The sequence below is a fragment of the Felis catus genome, chromosome A1, assembly GCF_018350175.1.
Source record: "Felis catus isolate Fca126 chromosome A1, F.catus_Fca126_mat1.0, whole genome shotgun sequence".
NCBI classification, from domain to species: domain Eukaryota; kingdom Metazoa; phylum Chordata; class Mammalia; order Carnivora; family Felidae; genus Felis; species Felis catus.
This window is the reverse complement of record NC_058368.1, coordinates 204,977,195-205,001,667: the sequence shown is the minus strand read 5'-3', so window position 1 is coordinate 205,001,667 and position 24,473 is coordinate 204,977,195. Positions and strand designations below refer to the sequence as shown.

General features: G+C 42.4%; 1 protein-coding gene across 7 annotated transcripts in view; it reads left to right on the top strand.

The window, feature by feature from the left end:
- The first annotated feature begins 1,756 nt into the window (after positions 1-1,756).
- Positions 1,757-24,473, top strand: part of GHR (growth hormone receptor) — a 272,519-nt gene continuing 249,802 nt past the window's right edge. For 2 of the 7 annotated variants that reach the window (XM_045037581.1, XM_045037571.1), the window contains exon 1: positions 2,615-2,971. Coding sequence is in view for 1 of the 7 variants with exons in the window: in XM_045037560.1 (XP_044893495.1) it covers positions 3,948-4,086 (139 nt within the window). In the remaining 6 variants the exon portion in view is untranslated. Of the gene's footprint in view, positions 1,872-2,063; positions 2,189-2,614; positions 2,972-3,947; positions 4,087-24,473 lie in introns of those variants that run through there. The other 5 variants (XM_045037560.1, XM_045037576.1, XM_023238718.2 and 2 more) reach the window with 5 other exon arrangements.

Below are 24,473 nucleotides of genomic sequence, written 5' to 3'. Positions count from 1 at the left end.
ATAGCATTGCTCTTAAATCATCTCAGGCCATAAACAATAGAACTTAGAAAATATTTTGTGAGTCCATCTGGCACCTCCTAGGCTATGTCAAGATTCCCTGGGCTGGAGGATGGGGGAAAGAGGATGAAAAGGCATATAAAGAGAGAAGGTGGTGGTGCCAGAGTCTGAAGGGCCAACTCGGAAGGTCATCTCAAACAGGAATGGAGTCAGCACGTGAGGACTGCCTTGTCTCCCTCCTGTCATGCCCTTTCATGCCCTTTCAGCCGACATGGCATGGATAGAACACCCAGCAGGAGTTCCGCCTGCCTGGGCCCTCATCTTTGTCTATGTGAGCAACTCCTGTTTTAAAAACTCTAGACACTGGGAAGCACCCTACTGCTCTCGCAGAGCCCGGAACCCTAGAAATCAAGGGACTGGAGAAGAGAAGGAGAGACACCTTGTACTCAGGTGGGATAGAACAGGACCGGTTCAAAATCAACATCCACCTGACTCCTGCCACGGTATAGGACTGTGATGATACAAACCCCTTCTAGAATCTTTCCTCCTTCTTTCATTCTGGCTGTCCTTCTTTGCCTGGAACATTTGGGTTGTTGAGCCATAGCTGAGACTCAAAAAGGACTCTTAAGGAACAGAATTTTCCATATCTTTGATTCCTTTAAAAATAGGAGTATCTTATGTGATGCATTCTTGGGTCCTGAGTTCCTTCCTTCCTTTTGCCTTCTCTGTACTACTTGCCATGTACCACTCACCATGTGCTGCTCTCCACACCCCAGGAATCTTTTATTCCAGTGCTAAGAAGCTTGGTTTCTTTAGATTGTTGTTTCAACATTTCTCTCTGGTTATAAACTCGGCTTTGTGTTTGGAGCCCTGTAAAAGAAAAAAAAAAGTCATTTTGTAAGCCCAAGCTGTTTAGAAGCTGTTAGATAAACGACATTATAACTGGCTGTCAGTAGTAAAGTAAATAGTAAAAAGGTAGCATGACTGGCTGCTTCTTCAGATCTCAGACAACCTAGAACTGGACTTTTGTACTTTCTGCTGAGAAAAGCATGTGGTGGTGATTGGGAGTTTGATGCTTTACAAAACGACATGCTCATGCACAACGATATTAACTTTCTGAAGCACTTTGACAACTTCTCCTGTCACTTTGTTTTCCCACAGTGAAAAGTGGTGGACAGGCTCGTATTTGACAGATGAACTGTGTTCTGCGCAGGGCAGTTAAACTGCGTTCCCTTAGTCATACACAAGGACAGTCCTCCGGCTGAGGCCTGTGTCCGGACACCCTGTAGCCCCGTGCTCTGGCTTCGGGACAGACGTCTCTCCTAACAAGCCTTGTGTTTTTGGCAAATTACCTCATCTCTCTGTCTCTGTTTTCTAACCTCTAAAATAAGATCCTGTCTACTTTTAACTATCTTTTTACCCAGGAAGCAAGAGTTTGGAAATTGGTTGCAGGTGGAGAGAGGCGATGTTTGGTTGGCTCATCACGCTTTCCGAGCTATCCTGCTCGTCTTTTTCCCATTCCTGCAGAGAGCTAACTTTTCTGTAAGTGTTCTTTTCAATTTGTTGACTGCACTTCATGCTCTTTTAGGTCCTGCCTTCTTTTTGGGAACAGGGGTGGGCGGAGAGGAAGGAAGTGTCCTGCAACTACCAATATTTTCCTCTAGGAGGAGCCGCGCAGCCCAGAAGAGAGTGACACGCACCAACTCCAACTCCTCGCCGGGGAACGCTTCATCCCAGCTGCTCGGAATGCTTGGCCCGGACGGCGCTCCGCGCCTCCGCAGCGGGTCTCGAACCGGTCGCCCCGAACTCCCGCTTCACCTCGCGGCGGCAGCCCGGGTCGCGGGGGCGGCAGGCCCGGCCAGGAGTGACCCCTGGTGAGCGGCGGCCGCCGTTTCCCACCCATCCCCTCCCGTCCTCCCTTCCCGTTTCACCCCGCCCCCTCCTCCTCCCCAAGCCTGACAGCCCGCGAGCTGCCAAGCAGGGCGCAGCCATGGGAAGAGGAGGCGGTCTAGGGAGCGGCGGCGGCGGCAGCGGCGGCTGCTGGAGCGGCGGCGACGGCGGCGGCGGCTGCTGCTGAGCCGAAGCGGCGGCGGGGACCCCGGGCTGGGGCCACGCAGGCCGGAGGCCCCCGCGCCCTCGGCCCCAGCGCGGAAGCGAACCCGCGCCCTCTATCCGGAGGCGAGGCTCGGAGGTACTGGAGGGGGGCTGAGGGAGTCGGGCTCTTCTTTCCCCCCTTTTGTGCCAGGGGACCTGGGAGTGGACCCTGGGGCACCAGTTGTTTATGAAAGTGGGGGTCTGGATTATGTATTTACACGAGTAATTTTTTTCCGGGTGACTTGGGGGTTGGCTGTGCTCCCCTCCTCCTCGCGAAGTTGTTTTCTGCTGGTGGGTTGTCGTAACCCGATCCACGCTGTGTGTGTGTGTGTGTGTGTGTGTGTGTGTGTGTGTGTGTGCGCGCGCGCGCGCGTGTGTGTGCACGTTGGTGGGGGGCGTCAGGGAGTTGGGGGCCACAGGCGAACCATCCCACGCTGGCGCCTGCTGTGACCGATGTTTGCGGTGTCTGGAGGGGCTGCCTCCGAAGCCAGTTTTGTTGAAGTCGTAAAAGTTTTGCGAGTGTTTCTATTTGACATCATCAGCGGTGCTGGGGCAGGAACTGCTGAGGCTGCCGCTGCTGAGCGGGGAGAGAGGTCCCTGGCGGCGCGACGGGAGGAGAGGGGAGGTCGTCGGGCTGTGCTCCTCGACACCGTGCGCTCCTCCCCAAAGCGCACCGCCCTCTGCGCCTTTGTGCAGGCTGCAGCCACGCTTTGGCACCCGCGGAGCTGGGGTCAGTAGAGTCACTGCCACCAGTCCCCATGAGCTGGAGTGGGTGGAAACCGTGGCGAGCCGAGCACCCCCAGCCCCGGACACACTAGTGGTTATGAAATCAACCAGGCTCAAAGTTTTGACAGAACTGCCCGGATCTTGAGAGCTGCGGGTGAGTGGGGTAGCGGCGTGTCAGGGGAGAGGGTGCTGGCCGCGCGTGCAGGGTGCCGGGCAGGGTCACCACTCCCGGGCGCGTGGGGGAGTCTAATTTGGGGCGAGTGCTTTATATATAACCGGAGTGGGGGACGCCTTCTCGGGCCGGGCTACGGGAGTTGGTAACTTGGCTCCGGGTTCGTGTGCTGAATGGGTGTACGTGAGCACTGTGTGTGCGCGCGCGTGTGTGTGCGCCTGGGGAGGCGTGTCGGCGCCTGAGCCAGTAGGGTGTGCAGGGTGGGAGGAGGAGGCCAGAGAGGTGCCGCCCGCCCGTTTGTGCAGCCAGGAGACCTTGGAAGGGACAGGGAAAGGTAACGGGAGGCCAGAGGGTTGGGAAGTCGCAACCCTGCGTAGGATTTAAATACCACGGACTTTAAAACACTAACTAAACCCGTTGCCTTTGAGGAGCTGAGGGCTAGAGGTGAAGGTTCCTGAAGCTCTCAGGAGACTTGCAGAGGAGGACGAGGGTTCGAAGACGTGTGTATGTGTAGGCACAGAACCCTGGAGGCCCAGACCCAACTTGGAGCTGTGGATCTGAGATTCCCGGGGTGCTGCTGTGCACAGTCCAGAGACTACATGGTCTCCGTGATGTTTACCTTTAGAATCCCTGGCATGTGTGCCTGGGAAGGCACCCGTCTCTCCTCAGACATGTTGTGGCAGCTGTGCCCTAAGCGATTGGTGTTCTAGGCTAGTTTCCACCTGGGTCACCCTGCAAATCCTTTTCTCTGGAGTGCCAAGGTATATAGACCTTGGAGGTAACTAGTAGGAAACATTTTCCAGAAATTAAGACGCTGGATAGAAACAAAATAAAATAATTTAGTAGACAGGACTGTTGGTTCCATCTTTTCTGTGATTGGGGATTTGTTTCCTTTTGAGAAAAGCAAAGCTTGGTGTTCCCAGGTTAGATTTCAAGGGGGTCTCTGGTTTCTCTTCAGATGGACTTTAGATGGAGCTGGAAGGATGTGTTTTCACCCAGAGATCCTTGGAAAACATCGTTTGAGTTTAAGCACCACCCATCCCTTATCTCCTTCCACACTTGTAAACTTTTGATTCACATAAGTCTAAGGAAAGTTGGTAAGTCAACATTCAGCTTTTCATTTGGAGTAAATATATCACAGTGAAATTATAGTTTAGGTCTACTGAATGTCATGGAAAGCCAACACTTAATAGGCAAAGGTGTGAAATAAAAGTCTGTAAATGCAGTGACAAAGTGATGACTCCAGTGTATTTTTTTTTTCAAACCGAGCATAACTTTGTCTTGCAAATATTTGTTCTAGGCAGAATTTGGGGTTGTGTTTTTGATTATTTGTGTGTAAACAGCAGACTCCACATCATAAACCACTTAGAATGGATACTAGACATCTTCTCCATGCTATCTCTGGTGCTTGTGTTAACAGATGTTTACGGTGCTTGGTAACCTATGGGATTGTCATGTGCAGTGTCTTGTTAGGTCAGGACATAATGTTTATAGCAGAATGTAATAAATGGAGCCCCAGTTGCAGCCTGCTTCTGCCAAGTGCATGAAACACCCCAGCATGGAAACAAACCTTGAAGTTGGTCCAACTTGGCAAGTCTTTTTTGGCTATCTGCTGGTAAGCATTGTTAATGTAAAGATAAATCTGAGTGATACAGTGAGAATGTGGCACAGCAAATTGCTTAACTTAGAAAAACAGGCATGGGTTATATTGATTAAATCTGCTATCCTGAAGATTAAGCTTCTCTGGTCATTCTGCTAATAAATTGCACAATTATGGAGACTTGGTTTAGTTTTAGAGAACAATTAAAAACATGTCAGTAATGAAAATAACTTAGTGTGTTTACATATGTCCATAAAAACCCTCCCTTTTTTTTTTTTAAAAAAAGAGAAAACTCTTTAATCTCTATGGTAGTTATTTAAATAATATGAGATTTCAAATCATCTAATCACTTTCTGAATATTGAATAGATAAGAATTGAAGTTTGGGGTGCTTGGATGCCTCAGCCGGTTAAGTGTTTGACTTCAGCTCTCTGCTCAGGTCATGATTTCCCAGAGTGGGTTTGAGCCCACCTCAGGTTCTCTGCTGTCAGTACAGAGCCCACTTTGGATCCTATGTCTCCCTCTCTATCTTCCCTGCCCCCGCTCATGCGCACGCACGCTCTCTCTCTCTCTCTCAAAAGTAAATAAACGGAAAAAAATGAGTTGAAGTTTGGTAAGGCTTTGGAGTTAGCCCTCTGTTCATTGTGTAAACAAAACAATGTAGGATGTCTTCTTAGCAAGTCATTTTTTTTTTTGGACCTTGGGCAATATAATATCAATGATGTGCCCAATAAAATGGTTGGTGAGTATGAGCCAACTTCAGAGGTACCTATCATAGGGATGAACTTCCACTTCAGTAGCCCTTTCTATAAGTGGGCCAGCCCACCTCTTCTTGAAAATAATCAGAGGGGGGAATCTTGCTTCTGTCCACTGGCCTGTCCATTCTAGAAGAGATTCATTTTTAGAAAGTTCTGCTTTGCACTAAATCAACATTTTCTTCTACCTATTGACCTACTGTTCAGTTGCTGGAGCAACACACAATGAATCTAATCTCTCTTCCTTTTAAGTGCTGTGTTTGAAAACAAACATTATGCCCCTTCTTCCTGAATACCTTTTTTTTTTGCTTATTCTTGCAGCTATTCTCACCCACAGTGGGGTCCCACCCTTCCCTGCCCTGACCAATATGCCCTAGAGTCCGCATTTATGCTGCCCGTCATCATGGTTGTCATCTCAAACACAGATATGAAATCCTTAGTTCTAGACTTTCTGTATCCATTAAGGCAGGTTAATCTTCATGTACTATTTTAGCCATCTCATTACACTGTTCACTAATTTCAAACCTGTAAACAAGATAACAATTTAGTCTTTTCAGATTATTAGTCATCCATAGTCGAAACATTATAATTGTTTCAAAATATTTTTAAACTGTACTTCAATAATAAAAAAATTTTCTTTTCATGCCTGAACTTCCTATAAATCTATGGAAAGTGTCTTACTGTGCAGGTGTATAGAATTCTACATGCAATGAAAATGGCTGCTTAATTTCTCCCTGTCAAGGAACACCAAGCCAAAAAAAAAAAAAAAAAAAAAAAACAAACAGACGTAGAATGTTCTGGAGACAAGCAGATTGAAGTTGCATATCATGGACAGGTAGGGACTACGAGGTATTATTTTCCTGGACCTTATTGTGTCTGCTTCCACAAGCATGAGTCAGTACTAGTAATCAGGCATTTACTCATGGCTCATTCTGTCCAAGTCAGACCGTATGCCATCTGGCCCTAAATGAGGTAAAAGTACAACTGACAGAAATGCTTCCTTCGGCAACTGGGATTTAAGATGTACATACAGGACATGACTGAGTCAGCAACCTCTTCTTCCCCTGGAGGTAAATGGCTTGTGATGTGGCAGAGAAGTCCAAAGCAGGTATATCACTGCATCGGTTCTAAGGAAGGTTCCTCCCTCCTGCTGTGTGTCTGGATCCAAGTCAGACAAAGGCTCTGATGGTCTTCACTTACCAAGTTCTAACCTTCTTGGGGGAAGGAAGCAAAGCTGGTATATACAGGGGGAGAGGGTCTGGTTCAAAGGCAAGTACTTTGGGGCCCATTGGACCCTAGTTTGAATTTGAGCTTTACCACCAATGTGCGGATTAGCTCCTCTGAGACTCACTCTTCTCTTCTGTGAAAATTACGATGCTTACCATCCTGGGCTGAGGTATTTCCACACAACCTCTGTAGCATTTATGGCATTGCACTGTACATTAGACACCTGCCTGGCATGATTGATTTCCCTTTTATGTATCTGTCTGGGGCTTCCCAAGGAAGTTATGTTTCCCCTGCTACCAGCTGAGAATCTGCCTCAGCTGAGAATCTTCTGTCCTCTTGCAAGAAATGTTTATGGTTGATGATGATGACAATGTTGTTTTTCTCAGCAAGTCTGAGTGTGAACAAAATAACCATTTTTCTTGGCAAAGAGAGAAAACCAACCTGTGATATAGGCTGACATCTGGGCCTATCAGAAGCTCCTACTTTGTGCATTGACCTTTTGTCAGAACAAGGGGCCAGTGCAGCCTTGTTCTCTTTAATAAAATTGTTCATGCTGTCCCCCTTGTGTGTGTGTGTGTGTGTGTGTGTGTGTGTGTGTGTGTGTGTGTTTGCAGTGAGATTGCTCACTAAGCCCCTTGAATTATGATCTCCATCTATATTACATTTTCTTCTTTGCTTTATTTTGTTCTCCTATAAAGGGAGGAAATAACCAATGATAAAGTACATACTTTTTTTAAAGCTCAAAAATTTATTTCACAACTCTCCACCTCCTATTTAGCCCCAACCTCCTGCAAAAATGAACAAACAAAAAATTGCAGTACATCCCCAACAAGTTCTTAGACATGCAGTTTCCAACGCAAAGTTCTACTTTGGTATAAGAAACCCTCAGCTTAAGATGGCATAATATGAAACAATAGTAAACTCGATGTCCGGGAACTTGTGTGCCTTCAAGCTGTGCCTCAAATGGGCAATGTGATTTTTGCAAACTATTGAACTTTCCTGGGTTTCATATTTCTTACACATTAATAACAGACAACAGCAACAAAAATGAGGAATAAACAAGATACCTTCTTAGGGTTCTTTACAGGGCTATGATTTGAATTCATTTGATTACTGAATTTCTCTTTTCTCTCAGCTCCTTTGGGACTTTGCTTGAAACTCTTTAAGAACACCTATTTCATTCGCTTTCAGTTTCGTGGTCTACTTTTTCATTATCTGTCTTCCTTGCTAGGAAGGGTTCCTCGAAACAGGAAATAAATTTTATTCATTTTTATATTTTTCCGTTCTTTGCCGAATGCTTGTAAACACAGCAGCTGTGGAAAGAGCATTAGTGTAATTAATGTGGAATGCTTTGGATAGTTGAGCTATAATTCATATCACTTATTTAAGATACAATTTTCATTAATTTTTTTTTTATTTTCAGAGAGAGCACAAGTAGGGGACATGGGGAGAGGGAGGGTGAGAGAGAATCCTAAGGAGGCTCCATGCTTAATGTGGAGCCCAACATGGGCTTGATCCCATGACCCTGGGATCATGACCTGAGCTGAAATCAAGAGTCAGATGCTCAACTGACTGAGCCACTTAGGTGCCTCAATAATTTTCAATATAAGCATCGAGAAATAGCGTTTGCTTATTTTATTCCTTCACCATTAATATTTTTAATCAATTAAGGGAAACAGATAAAAATATAATCACGCTATGCTTTCTGGAGCCATAGCAGCTCACCAAGGTCTGATGCAGAAAATCTTTCTGAAACTGTGTTCTTTTGTTGTTTGTTTGTTGTTGCCATGAGGAGTACCAGAATCTCAAAAGAAGGATGATGGGGTGCCTGGGTGGCTCAGTGGGTTAAGTGTCCAACTCTTGATTTCGACTCAAGTCCTGATCTCACAGTTATGGGATCAAGCCCTGAGTGGGGTTCTGTGCGTGGAGCCTGCTTAAGATATTCTCTCTTTCTCTCCCTCTCTCTCTCTCTCTGTCCCCCTCTCCTTCTCCCTCTCTCTCCCTCTCTCTCCTTCTCTCCCTCCCTCCCTCTCCCTCTGCATTTCCCTCTCCCTTCCTACCCCTCACCCACTCATGCTCTCTCTTAAAAAAGTAAAATGTCACCAATATATTTTTTTAAAAAGAAAGAAAAAGAAGGGTGACAGAAACAGTCATGGTTTAGTTTCAACATCTTTCTTTGGTGCCTCTCGCTGCCTTTTAATATAGGCAATGAAGCCTTAGGTCAGGTACCAATTTTACTTAATAATGATTTATAAGAAGTCTGTGATTTTGTCAGAAATTGTTGGGCTGTGTCTTTTTAATTAGCATCTAAACCCACCTTCAAATACTCCATTTCAAAATCATAGATAATTTCTTCTACAGAGTCCTTAAAACTTCCAGATGTGTTTACTGCTTTGATTAGGCCTTGCTTCTTTTGGTATTGACAAGACTTCAGTCAGTTTTCTTTAGAATAATATCATTATAATCCCAATGAATTACACTTCCTAGATTGTGAATTTGTGTAAACATAAACAAATCTATCTCCAGCTGGCTGGGCTTCTGAGTGAAAAGTGTATCCTGGTGAAGATGCTCATTTCATGGGGATTTGAGGCAGATGATAGAGAATACCCTGATAAAGCCCTTATTCGGTATTAGAACATCAAAAGATTTTGCAAGTTGAATAGGTTCTTTTCTGTAATTACCTGTGGTGGACAGCCTGCTATGCTAGACATTTGCTATAGTGACTCCTCCTTGATTGTTTCTTCAGTTGTTTATAATATAAAACAGTGAAAATATATTTTTTAAAAACTTTGGAGAGGTATCCCTCTCTGTTCCTTTAGAATATATTAGATATATCATAAAGTCATTGGTCAAAAGAGAAATTCATTTTTTTCTTGCTTAAGAAGTGTACTTTATCATAACAAATATCATATCTATCTTTTTTTGCTTTGAGTTGCCATGTCAGAAAAAAAGTAGAGTGTAACTAGTACAAAATAGACATCCGTAGCTCTCCCCCGGGATGCTTATTGAAACAAAAGGTGCTAAGTGATGCAGTAAACAGCTCACACCAAGTTTGGTGATGGCAGGTGATTAACTTTAGTCAGACTTCCAATTCTGATTGCCATTGGTTAAGCAGCCTTTGTCCTTGGTCAGGATGATGGCATATGATTCTAATTCACCGTCTCTGTGGCTTCTTTAGACACCTTCAAGCTATGTTATTGTTATCCCGGAAAACCCCAATTTGGCAAAGCAGAGTGAAAAACAGTCTGGCACAACATATGTGAATGATGAATTATGGAAAGAATACTGAAGACAGAGCCTCTGCATGGCTTCTTCCCCTAGGGGTAGAGGAGGACACCAGAGTCCCTGTGCAAGATGATGAGGAATGAAGAAAACATAGCACGTTGATACCTAGCATGTCAGAAAGATTGAAGAAAGAGGAGCAGGAATAAAGGCGAATGATTTCTTTCATATTCGCAGTCAGCATAGCATCTTATTTCCTTTAGAGACATTGGCAAAACCGTGCTCTGCTTGTCATAGAACAGTTGTTTAATAAATATTTTTTGATGACCTTAGTTTGTAGTAAACCAGAGAAATGGAAGTGTTGATAAGAAGGATGTGGAGAGCTGGGGGCAAAGGGATATTGAACAGGTCAGGTGATGACTAGAATCTAAGCTCATAATGCAAATTTGGTATTATTCTGTTTAGGTTAATGATAACACCCATACTTGATGACCAGCTTTCCCAGGCGGATCCTGTTCAGGGCCTTGGCAGTGTCGAGAAGTTTTTAATATTTGAAGCAAGATGGAGATGTGTTGGAGTTTTTCTGTGCGAATCAATAGGACTTGGGAGACATATCCAGTTTGCCAGCTCTCAGAATGCCTCTCATCAAAGAGCATGAAATTTTAATTCTCTTTGCTTTTGTCCTGAAACTTCATTGCTTTTATTTATTCCTTATAGTACATGTAGGGTATGTGAGAATTAGGAATGTCATCTGAAAAATACTTTGAAAATTACTTGGGAAAAAGATGCTGAATAAATAAATTTTTTTATTAGCCTGCAGGATGTAAGTTTGGCCAAGCTAGTGGTATTTTTGGGATCACTGAAAAATCAAAGACAGGACATATATTTATTGAGCCATTACTGTGTTCCCAGGAATGTGCTAGACACTCTGGAGAATATAAAAGTAGTATAAGACATGACCCTTGACTCTGGGGCCTATCATTCAAGCTAGGAAGGCAACACTAATAATGTCCGTTGTGTGATTAAGTAGACAATTATACAATTTAATGAAAAATTGTGTTACAGGGTATAAATGCTATATTTATTTTGAGAGAAAGGAGATTTGTTTGGCCTGAAGTATTCGGGGCAAGCACTTATGGGCAAAGTGGCTTCTGAATTAGTACTTAAACTATGATATATATAGAGAGAGAAAAAGAGAGTGAGACAAACCAAGAAACCGACTCTTAACTATGAACAAACTGATGGTCACCAGAGGGGAGGCGGGCAGGGGGAATGGGCTAAATAGGTGATGGGGATTAAAGAGGGCACTTGTGCACCGGGTGTTTTATGGAAGTGTTGAAACACTACATTGTACATGTGAAACTAATATTACACTGTATGTTAACTGACATTTAAATAAAAACTTAAAAAAGAGTTATAGGCTTTTTTTAGTGCCCAGAGTCAGGACACTAAATTTCTGTAATGCCCGGGGTAGCCTTATACCCCAGGAAGAATTATATGTCCTCAAATGCCAGTAGACCGCTGTTGAAAACTGAGTGCAACATCCTCGCTTTATTTATAGGTGAGGAAGTGGGAGTCCCTGAGAAGTGACAAGACTTCTCTAGGATTAAAACTCCACTGTGATAGTGACAGGTTTATAACCCAGTTCTTCTAGCATTCTTTCAAGGGTTTTTTCTGCTATACCACATTCCCACCCATAAATGTGGACTTTACCCATGGAATAGGGTGTTGTTTACCTCTGTCATTCATATGTGAGGGTGATAGTTAAGCTGTGTTAACCACCTGAGTGGGGAGGTTGTGAACTGAGGCAAATGACACCTGACCAGCAGTTCTTTTCACTGTAAATTAGGCTGGCAGATGCCCTCTGAGGGGCCAACCACTGTGAAAGCCTGAAGGTAGGTTGGAATTCTGGAAAGGTCATGGAGTAGGCTTTGGAATCCCATAAATCCGGCTTGTCTGATGAGATCTGAATCCAGCTTTGCCATTTACTACCTTTGCAACTCTCAGCAAGGTCATTAAACTCTCTCGGCTTTATCTGCAAAGTGGGGATAGTGATTCTTACTTTACGAAGCTGTTGTAGTTTATAGGAGTCAAAACAATGCCCGACTCATATTGGACACTGCAGAAAGAGATTCCCTGCAGCACCCTTTTGAGAGACTTGGAGAGAGGAGACTTCCTACCTTCACCCATAAAGATCACTTGGTATCTGCTTTTTTTTTTTTTTTTTTTTTTTTGCTTCCTCCGCCTTTCCCCATTCCACCAAATTTAGGGCTTTAATGAGTCCTTGAAGTGTTTCTTTTGTTTAAACTATTGAAACGTCTCTCCTTCGGAAGAGTACTACTGGCCAGAGGTTAGTTGCTCATGACTGCACTGTCAGTGTGCCTAGACTATTCCTGTACAACAGAAACAAAACCTATATCCAGATGATTATTGGTGGCTTATAAAATTTGGATTTTAAAAATCAATATTAAAAGTTATTCCTGGATGTATATGTTTGTCAGAGAGATCTCTACCAGTGTTGGGAGACCCTCCTCAGGCAAGGTGATACTGTCTGTAAGTTCAGGGACAATTGAAAGTTGGCCAGTTGGGGTGGTAGTGTTGTGGTAAAAGGCCTTTCTGGGTAAAGAACAGCCTATGGTGGTCCACTGAAAGATACAAGAGCCTGGAGGAATGCACACAAAAGCCTAAGAGTGTTTCAGTCCTTGACTTTGAGGAAATATGCAGACTTTGACACATAGGTACACAGTTTCCCATTATTGGAACACTTTAAAATTGTTTTTCTTTGTTAAAAGATAATTCTCTAAAAGGGTAAAATGATACAGATATAAAGTGAACAGATGGAAAATGATACAGATATTAATTAATGAAGTAATTTAAAAAGATAATTGTGTAGCCATTTTAGAGGAGAACTCAAAGAACCACAAATGTATATAAAGGAATGTTGAAGAGAATTTGCAAAATCCAATCTATCCACAGGACGGTAATCAATTACATTCCGCTGGACACAGCTGACTTGCACTGTATGGACAAAAATTATTTTTATGACTGATTTCTACAGGTTAACTTCTGTCTCCTCAGAGCTGAAAAACAGCATAGTCAAAGACAAAGGCTCTGATCTCCATAGGATCAGCTAATCCCTGGGGGCCTCAGCATTCCATTGAGAGGATATCCAGTAATCTCCTTGCTCATTTCAAAGTCAAAAGTTTTCCTTACACCCTTATGATTCCATTGGCTTGAACTCCTAATTTGCTGATGAAAATTTGGGGAAGTGGGATTCCTATAACCTTTGGAATTCTCCATCTTTCCCAAATATATGCTTTAGTTTTAAAAACTTTTGATTATGGGAAATTTTAAGTACATACCAAATAATGAGAATAGTATTTTGAGCCTCAGGTACCCATTCCTCAGCTTCCAGAGTCATCAGTATTTTGCTCTTCTTGTTTCATCTTTCTACCGTGGTCCTGACTATTTTAAAGCAATCCCCAGACATCTTGTGTTTTTTCATTTGTACATGTAAATATTTTAACATGCATGTCTAACAAGTAAGTCTCCTATTTTTTAGTAACCACACAGTCTATATTTTATGGGGATAGAGAGATATACTTGGAGGGGACATTATACTCTTCAGGCCTGATTTTGTGATATGTTAAGGGGTCATTTCAACAAAGTAAAATCAGTGTGTGTGTGTCTGTGTGTGTGTGTGTGTGTGTGTCTGTGTGTGTGTCTGTGTGTGTGTGTCTGTGTGTGTGTGTCTGTGTGTGTGTATGTGTCTGTGTGTGTATCTATCTTCACAATGGTTTTCTCTTGTCATTCAGGCCCCAGCTCAAATGTCACCTTTTCAGAAAGGACAGGACCTCATTGACCCCAATCTAATAGAGTAACCTTCCCCCAGCTAGGTCATTCTATCATATGCCCCTGTTTAGTGTTGACATTACTTATCACTATTGATACTATCTTGTTTATTAGATTTCCTGTTGTTTGTCCATTTCCACTGACAAAAATGTAAACTCCTTAATAGTAGGAACTTTTTTTGTCTTGTTCACTTTATATCCTATAGAACATCCTCCGGAAGTTTTTGTTGAATAAATAAATGAATGCCTTTTAGTAGTTAAGAGAAGTTTTTGTTAGCATTCTTCCAGATATTTAAATCTCTTTCACACATCCAAAAATGTATAGCTTTCATGTGCCAGTTCCTAGCATGTTTATAATTTGGTGATTTTCCTCATGGTATGGAGTGAGGAGCGCCTTCCAGGGACCAAAAATAATCCAGGACAGCTAGAATACCTCCCTGTAAATTACCTTGAACTGATACATGTAGTAGCCACTTTATCAGCAAATACAGTTAGGAATAATGTCTTGCTTTGGATTTCTCCCAGAAGCAGACGATGAGATAAAGATTCAGGTAAAAGTTTATTTAGAAAAGTGAAGTAAGGAGGGGAAAGGAGCCAATAAAGGGTGCATTAGGAAGCAAGATACCTTCAGCCCCTGGAGTTTTTGATCTTCCCAGAGAGATTCTGGGAGCCCAGGCAAAATACACATCTCAGAGTCCCTCTCAGTGAAAGGTTTGAATATTCCCCAACCAGCTTTCATCAGGCTTAGTTCCTGATCAGTAATTCTGGGGAGGACAAAGCAGTCTCCGGATGCAAAAGCGAACCCTTAGGAGAAGAAATGCAGGTGCCAGCAGTTAGGCATTAGGCAGTGGGAAGTAGTAGAGGTGAGGGGATCTGGCTGGGGAAGGGACAGGCAACTTGCCCCGAATAAGACCATGTGTTTTTTTAAATACACTTCTTGTTTGGACTAGTTTCAGATTAACAGAAACCTGTGAAGAAAAATATTAGAGTTCCTATATATTCCTTGTCCAGTTTTCCCTCATGTTGACATCCATAATCATGGTCTAGTTATCAAAACTAAGAAACAAATATTAGTACAATGCTATTAACTAAACTCCAGACTTTATTTGTATTTTCTCTGTTTCAGCTAATGGCCTTTTTGTATTGTAGGATTCAATTTATAATATCACATTGCAATTTTACAATTTTTAAATACTGTGCATACACTGTTTGAGCCTTCTCGTGATTAACTAGTCTTTGTAACTAGGTGGTTACTCACTTTCTCTGAGTGAAAATACAATGATGTTGACATCCAGCATCATTGTGAGACAAGGCTATGTTTTGAAAACAAAACAAATACATCAAAACAACAATAAGAGCAAAAGTCTACTCAATAGACATATGTGTAACTGAGCCTCCATCAGTTAGCTAGGAAGTACTCATAACAGTGTGATGACTTGGAAGAAATTTGATTCTGCACATGTGTCCTGATCATCAAATATGAAGCAGGACCCCCTAAATCAGACATGACTGAGTCCTTCCAATGTGCCTAGCATTGTATGTGCGTGTTGCACTTAATTCTGCTGTGAGTCGCATAGCCTTGAGACTGTTAGGCTTACTTGCTCAGGGCTCTTCAGAAATGGTAAATGACACCACTGAGATGAAAAACGTCTCCTGCCTTGGCTCCTACACTCTTACTACTATACTCAGTTATCCCCATTTTTCTCTGCTTGCCCAACACCTCATTGTGGTGACTTTTTGCTAGGCATGTGCTCTTTAACAAGTCTGTATTACTAAACTGCAGTGGATGTGGATGCATGCTATATTTCTAAGTGAGCTGGGTTAAGCGCCAACCTGAAATCTGTGAATTTTTTCAAAGCCCACCTAACATTTGTAAAACCTGTCATCTTGGTATACACATACATTGACCACAGAGCTCTTCAGAAAGACACCCATACATCAATGACAAAGTTTTGATACAGGGCTAATAACAGTCTTAGAAGCAAGCATCTCTAAAGAGCAGGGCATTAATGTTGTGTAATAATTAAAATATTTTACTGTTTTATAATGCATTTGAGTTTGGGTTGCTGACCTCCATTTTTCAGTCTTTTCATAGTTTTTTTTTTAAGTGTTACCTCAGGGATATGAAGCATTCAATGAAATCTTTGATTAATCTTTATACTTGCAGTGGCCCAACCGAAAATTTGCCTTGGTTGCCTTAGAGTGCAGGACATGAAATTCAGAAGGAAAAATTCCTATAAATTATTTGGGCTTTGACTCTGGGAAAATAAACAACATGAGTATCTAGACTAACCAATGCTGAGATTCCTCTAACCTCTAATTCTAAATTCAGAAAAGAATAGGCTTTAAGGTTTTTTATTTATTTTTACTTTGATTACAAGTTTTGGAAGCCTAGAGTTAGCATCTAATAACACAATCTATGTAAAACACAAATTATTGGCTCACTATGAAATCTAACTTCCAAGAAGATACAAAGGGACAATCATGTGAAAATGGACTTTTTTTTTTTTTTGAAGAAGGAATAAACAGGGATTGACTGAAAGGTAATCGCTTCAGACTCTAATGTTTAGAGCATTAGACATTTTTAAAGGAGAAAAACCATTACCTTTCAGAACCTATGCTCAAAACTGTTTTCTTTACTTAAATGGCTACTTTAAATTGGCATGGTTTTAAACCATGACCTTCGATCCTTTGTATGGGCAATTACTGGCAAAATCTGTTTGTGCAGATTTGCAAACTGTGCTGTAGCAAGCTCCCTTAGGGGCCCTGGGGGCTCCAGAAGAGAGGGCCAGGCTGGCTGCATTGCAGGCCTCCAAACCGAGCAAGAGGCCGTGTGCCCATCTGTTTTACACATAGCACGTCTGAGAAATTCTAAGTTGAAGAAACTGCCTCTCTCTTTAAAAAAAGCAAGCAAACAAAAAGGTTTTAAAATCCCATTGTAGAGTTCCTTATGCGGAACGGACTGCTTTTCTATCTCTTGGTAGGCAGTCCCTTGGTTTCTAGATGAAAAATCACATTAGCTTTTCTGTGTCCACATTCAGATTTACTTTCCAACTTCTCAACTCTAAGCTCCTATAGGGTAAAGGACTGCATAATCTCTACTTAGTGGGCACACAACAGTTGGCTTCACCAGTTACTGTTGTGTCGGCAGCATTAAGGAAGTGGTTACTATGACCCAGGGCTCTATAAAGTTCTTTTTCATATTGTATTGTTTAATCCCATGCAAAACCCCCATGATCCACTGAATTCTACATTTAGTGGAACTGTGGCATTAGGAGGTTAAGTAATTTGTGCAAGGACTCACCATTGGCAAGTGGCACAATCAAGAATCAAACAGATCTTCCTAATTCTGACTCTAACTCCCGTGCTTCCAACCATTTTAGCCACCACTATGTGATGGTTTTAATACAACGTTCACACATTTTTTGATATTTCTAGAGGTGGAGTCCAGGTTTCCTCTCCTTGAATGTGGGCTAGACTCAATGACTAATTTCTAACGAATAGAATGGAAGTGAAGATGTGCAGCTTTAGAGACTGGATCATTCAAAGGCATTGTGGCTTCTGTCTTAGTTGCTCTGTCTTTTGGATCATTCTCTCTGGGGGAAACCTGTGGCCATGTCTTGAGCTGCCGTATGGGTACACCCAGATGGAAGGGCAGTAAGGGAGTCCCATAACCAGTGGGGACTGAAGAGCTCAGACCCCCAGTCCGATAGCCAGTATGAAACTGAAGCATCTTGATGACCACCACCATGGGAATGACCTTGGAGGTAGAGCCTTCAGACCCAGTCCAGCTACAGAATGACTGTAGCCCCCTCCCCTCAACAGCTTGACTGCAACCTCATGAACGTCTTTGAGGCAGAACAACCTAGCCAAACCTCTTCCAGGTCCCTGCCCTGAGACTACAAGATAATAAATGTTTGTTGTTTTAAGTTGCTAAGCTTTGGGTTAATTTGTTATGTGGCAATAGAATAAGGCAGCCTAACGTTGCCTTACCTTTTTTAAAAAAGAAATTGTCTTAATTTCCTTGAATCTTAAATTTTGAAATACTGACACAGCAAGGAGGAGTTTTCCAGAAAAAACATGCTACTCAATATAACTAGTAGAATATTAATACCCAATTAACATAATAGTTACGATGATTTCCCTGGGATTTGGGATTTTGTAATCAAAATGACAACTGCTTTAAAAATCCGTGATTTAAAGAGGAAGGATATTAATAATAACCACATTGCTGAAGATAGCATTTTGAACTTTCAAAAAATCCTCATGGGAAAACTCAAGAAGTGTTTTGTTTGATAAGTTATCACTCATAATCTTAAGTTGTCAGGAGCATGCTTGCACTTTACGTGATTTAAAGAGGGACATAAAGCAAAGTTGAATTTTAACCTCTTCCCTGGTGATTTTACCCAGCTTTTCAAAGAGGGTCCTAAAAGCTCATAGGTCAAGCAGTTTCTTGATTTGCTCTGCCTGACAAATTGCATGAATTCTGCTTTATGGCCACTTGCAGTTTAATAAATGACTTGGACTTTGATTAATATCTTTTAGCTTGAGATTAAGAATTTGTATAAGACTTTGGGATATAGTACTATAAACTTATTTAAAGATGGACTCTGAAAGCTGGAAGGAGGTGCATTGGTGTTGGTTTTAGTACATGCATAGGTACTGAATTTGGAGGGGTTTTTTATGTTTATTTTTGAGAGACAGAGCACGAGCAGGGGAGGGGCAGAGAGAGGAGGACAGAGAATCCAAAGCAGGCTCTGTGCTCATAGTAGCGAGCCCAATGTGGGGCTCAAACTTATGCAAGATCATGACCTGAGCCAAAGTCAGACGCTTAACCAACTGAGCCACCCAGGTGCCCCCTAAACTTGAAGCTTTATAAGTCCTTACAAAAGATCCCACTTGATTTGCCTTTAAAAATTATGTGAAAGTGATTTTTTTCTTGTATATTTACAAAGCAATTTAAGTGAGTTAAGGAATTCATCATGAAATAGATACGGCTAGTTCTTGTTTGGTAATCAGAATGAAAGTAAGGTAGAGCTGCTACCTTTTCCTTGCCTAAGCTGGAAAACATAGATCAGACTCTCCTAGTCTTTCTCTTTCAATGTGTTTTCCTCCATGCAGCTTGCACCGTGAGTTCTCAAAACCATTTTTTGTATTCAACTGGACTTGATAGTATATACTTGACCTTGATTCATGGGTTTGTGCTGCAGAGGGAGATAAAGAGGAATACTGATAGCCTGAGTGTAAAAATCCAGTACACATTCATTCGTATGCTCACCTACTCACAAACTCACTAATTTAATCTACACTTTGCCCAGAATAGTGGACTAGGTGCTAGAATACTTTAATAAGCAACCCAGAAATAGTCTCTTTTCTTTTTTAAAAAAAAATTTTTTTTTTTAGCGTTTATTTTTGAGACAGAGAAGAGACAGAGCATGAACAGGGGAGGGGCAGAGAGAGAGGGAGACACAGAATCTGAAACAGGCTCCAGGCTCTGAGCTGTCAGCACAGAGCCCGACGCGGGGCTCAAACTCATGGACCACAAGATCATGACCTGAGCCAAAGTCGGACGCTTAACTAACCAAGCCACCCAGGCGCCCCAAGAAATAGTCTCTTTTCTATTAGAGTTCATGGTCTAAGATGGAGAAAAACATTAAACAAGTATAATTAAAAAATTAAAGACTGGTGTGGGGCACCTGGGTGTTTCAGTTGATTCAGTGTCTGACTCTTGATTTTGGCTCAAGTCATGATCTCATGGTCATGGGATCGAGCCTTGTGTCAGGGTCTGTGCTGAGCGTGAAGCCTGTTTGGGATTCTCTCTCTCTTCCCCTTCCTCACTTGTGCTCGCTCTCTCCCTCAAAATAAATAAATAAACATTTTTAAAAAACCTGTTGTAAGTAATATGAAGTAAAAGTATAAGGGAATTTGATCTGTTTGGGGCTTGGTGGTTGAGGAAGGTTTTCAAAAGAAAATATTTAAAATCTAAAGGAGTAGAAGTAGGAGGAAGACAGAAGAGCAATCTGGGCAAAGGAACAGGAGTCAAGAAGATACCTGGTACTTTCGAGAACAGAAAACAGTAAGGGAGCCCAGAGTTCAGAGCAGGGAAGGAGTATGATGTAAGAAGGGGCCAAAGAAGGGACTATATCTTACATGGTGTTACAGACTGTGTTATAGTCTTTATTTATCGTAAAAGCAATAGAAAACCATAGAAGGTTTTGAAGCATGGTGGGGGGGGTGGTGTGTGACACCATCAGGTCTGCATTTTAAGGAGATTACCTGGCTCTCAGAGGCCAAGGACAGAAAACAGTTTAAATGCTGATAAAGGGAAAAGTGAAAGTCCTGCACATGTCCTTTAGATTAGTAAAGTGGATGTTATAGGACTTTAAGGAGAGGTACATGGGTGCAGTGATGGGGGCAGAGGCCAGAATGAAGTGTCTTGGTGAGTGGGTGGAAAGGGAAGGAGACAATGGATAAAGGTAACTCAAGACATTTGACTGTCAAGGGAATCAAAAGGATAGAGCTTTAGCTGGAGAAGGAAACAGTTATGGGAGGGTTTGATAAAGGTGGGCGATTTGAGTATGTTTAAACGTTGATAGGGAAGGCCAGTTGGGTGGAACCCTAATCACGTAAGGTTCCTGAGAACATAGGAGTGGTTAGATCCAGAGCGCTTGGGAGTAACTGGAGAGGAGAAAGGGTGCTAGCCCTTCTGTCCAGGGAAGGAAGGAGGAGGAATGTGTGCAGATGTTGAGGTGTGGTAGCTGAAAGTTAAAGACGTTTCTATTCCGTGGTCTCTATGTGTTCTATGGCCTCTATCTGCTTTGGAAGGTCAGTGTGAAACAGGAAGGAGGTGGCATACTGGAAAAGAAAGGAGATAATTTCAGGTGTTTGAGGAGGAGAGAGAAAGCTAGAACATAAAAGGGAATAAATTAGTAAAGCTTAGTAGGATTGCTAGTCATTACTTGAAGGCTGGACTGGGGTCGATGATCACAAATTCATGGTAGTGCCACTGTTAAAAGTATTACAAAATATGTGACCCTTTCTGGAGGTGTTCCACAGTTCACCAGGTACAGAGAAAGTGGAATCATCTAGACCTAGGGCTTTGTCTGAGAGGTATGATGGAAAGATGACAGCAGCACGGGAGCCATGGAAATGACAAACCAGGAGTCAAAGTCAAAGCCAAAGCTGGTTAAGCATAAAGTAGATAGGAGAGGGAGGGAGTAGAGGTCTGTGTGAAGGTTGTAGTCAGAGAAGCTGATTAAAGGTGTTGGGAGAACAGAAGTCAGTGATGAGAACAGGTTGGTGCATACCACACCAATTAAATCCAAATCTCAGGGGCGGGGCCTATCAATTATTTAAAGGTCCTCAGGCAAGTCCAGTGCTTTTTAAAAAAGGAATATAATGCCAATGTCATTGTCATTAAGCCCATGATGGCAAAAGATACTAGTAGTGTGAAATCAAGTTGAAGAGACAAAAAGAGAAAGCAAAGAATTGTGCCTTTAAAATAAAATAGGTGTGCCTGGGTGGCTCAGTTGGTTAAGCTTTCGACTCTTGATTTCGGCTCAGGTCATGATCCCAGTGTTGTGGGATCGAGACCCATGTCGGGCTCAGCACTGACAGTTTGGAACCTGCTTGGAATTCTCTTTCTCTCTTCCTCTGCCTCTCCCCCACTTGTGTGCACGTGTGTGCACTCTCTCTCTCTCTCTCTCTCTCTCAAATAAAAAAAATAGTAATAAAAAATAAAAAGAAACCACACATTTCCTTCTTTACAAATTGAAGTCATAAGCCTTGCCTTCTTTTTATTCTCTCTGCTATTAGATGTCCAAGGCAAAGAATTAAAGATTATTATGAGGAAGATGGTGTAATTCAGAATGACTTACCTGGGGGCTAGATGCTTAGGTATTTGACTAATGGAAACTGGAATTAGAAGCATGGTGACTATACAGTCTCTTTGGAGGGACAATGCTTGGCTCATTTGTCATGGGATGGTATCAGACTGGCTGCAGAGGTCTGCGTGTGTGGCTCAGGTCCCTATATGGGGCATGGTCAGCCCTCAGCCCAGATCCTTGGACTTGGTGGCTGTATTACAGTCCACTCATCTTGAAATAGTGGCAAAATTCTATTCATTGAAATCACATATGAGGGTTTGTTAAGGTTTTATCTGGAATTCAGTGACAAGGGTCATCACTGCCAGCTCTTTCAGTTAAGGAAACTTATCTCTGTTCTTTCCATGTTAAATAGAAGTCCACTGTATAGATCAAGGACATTTTCTAGAGAAGACCGTCATAAAAAGATTCATAGACATAGAGCACATTGTGAAAATATTAGCATGTTTTACTAGTATATTGGTCAGGGTTCTCCAGAGAAACAGAACCAATAGGATGTGTGTGTGTTTGTGTGTGTGTATAGAAAGAGATTTATTTTAAAGACTTAGCTCACACAAATTATAGAAGCTAGCAAGTCCAAAATTTGCAGGGTGGGCTGGCAGGCTGGAGACCCAGAGAAGAACCAATGCTGCAGTTCAGGTCTCAAGGCTGTCTGTTGGAAAATTCCCTCTTGCTCAGAGCAAGTGAGTCTTTTCTTCTATTCAGGCCATCAACTGATGAGATAAGGCCCACCACGTTATGGAGAGTAATCTGCTTTACTTAGGGTCTACTGATTTAAATGTTAATCTTATCCAAAATCACCTCACAGAAACATAATTATGTTTGACCACATATAGGTTTCCCCCAATATCTGAAAGTGGAGCATTCCTGTGAACACTTTTGTAAACTAAAATGGCATAAAGCAAAGAAGCAGTTAATTTATATGGAAAATTTTCTGAGTGTTCCCAGATCCCCAAAATAACCTCTCTTAGGCTTTTGTGATACGTTAGGATGTATCTTGCTAATAGATACACAAAATAAATCAAGATAAAGCACGGATGTTCACAGACACAGTTCAAAGCTGTGGTGGTTTAATGTTGAGATGCTGAGTGTAATTCCCAGCAAAGGAGCTGGGTGGTGCCACTCTTACCGTTTGGGGTGGGTGCTGCCTCTATAATGGCTTGCTGAGCTCTATTTTCACTTTTTCCGTTTTCCTAAGAGCAAAAGTCTTCTTTGGATTTCTGTCCGTTGGCGAGAACAAGTACTAATGTAGGTCTTTCATAAAAGTGAAGTGGTGTAACATGAACTTTTGAAAAGTGGGGGATGCTTCTATCTGGGCGCCGTGGCCCAGGAAGGTTAACACATAAAATTAACCATCACACCAAGGGAAGTTATGATGCTGTCTTCCCTGGATTCAACAAGATTGAATTCAGTCCAATGTGTTATTTGTAGGGTGCTTAACGTATGTCAGGGACTATGTGGAATATAGACATTATACTACAAGTTTGGTCTTCTTTGGGGTATTTTATATATGTCTTTTGGCATTGTCTTATAACATTTCCGGTGGCTCTGTGCACACAGCACACACAGTGCTCAGTGCCAGTGACAAGTGACTTCACACACTTGTGTTTAAAGCCAAAGCTTTGTGAAACAAGACACCACAGCAGTTAATAGATTTCAATTTGGAAGTGGCTGTAAACATTAACCAGAAGGTTCCCTGTTGTTTTCGGCTCGCACACCTGGATTGGAGCAGAATAAACAGCCACAGCAGTCCTGATTTATCCTCCTTTAATTCTCTCTCACTGCCGCCAAAGCATCTGAAATGCTGTTCTGGCCACTCACTTTCTCAAAAACCATCTTCCAGCTTATGGATTGACTTTCAGATTTCCTAAGCCTGGTGTTCACAGCCCTGTGATATTACCCCAGCCTACCTATCTATCTGTATTTTCTGCTGAGCTTCAAACTGAACTACTCCTTGGCCCTCAAAATATCTCGTGTGTGTCTGCCCAACAGCTTCAGTGCGTGTTGTGCCCTCCGCCTTGGCCCCTCTGTGTCTCATTCTGCTACCCTGAGGCTGAGCTCAAACACCACGAAACACAGCTCCATAGTGTCAGCTCTGATCCTTCCCCTGCCCCACCTGCCATCTTTCCAGCTACAAGCTCCTTTATTCTTTCCTAAGTAAATATTGGCACATTTGCGTAGATTCACTCGTGAGTTTGTCGTGGGCATTGGCTCACCTTGTGTGGCCCGCTGCCACGATCGATGTCTGCGGACTCCCCAGTAGTCTCCTTGCAGTACCTTGCACGTGATGTGCTCTTCCTGTGTTCTTGCCGAGAAGATTAAAGTGAGGGACCCAATGGGTAAAGCCTCGTATGATTTATCAGTTTCATCCAAGGAAAGATTTTGTTGTTGTTGACTTTTTTGTGCATCCTCCACAGTACTTTAGTGATATTCTAGGCAGTGGGCCCACAGTGGGCATTCACTAATCAGCAATTGATGGATTTATTCTCTATTTGATAAAGTTTGTTGGGTGCTTTCAGGCTAAAGGAGGCTTGGTCTGATGATACAAGTCTCGAAAGGCAGCATTATTCCTGAGGCACATGGGAGGAAACTATGGTATCTTTTAAAGCCCAGGAAAGAGAAAAATGAATCAGTCATGAGTCAGATTCATCGGTGGAATTGTGTTACTGTAAAACTCTAATGTATTGGTGGTGATGTCTCCAGAAAATACCCCACTCTGAGAGCACCCATAGCCAACTTTATGTACTAAAAGAGCAGTCTGAGCGTGTTCTGCTGGGGAAGAGATTCGGTAGTCCAGCAATCCCTGTGATTAAAAGAAAATGTTTTTTTTATTTATAAACTGGGCATGAGTGTACTTTTCTGTTTCCTCCAATCTCTGGTGGTGAGTGTTGTGAAAATGTTCCTGATGTTTCCTGATTTAAATCACAGCAAAAGAGACTTGGATAAA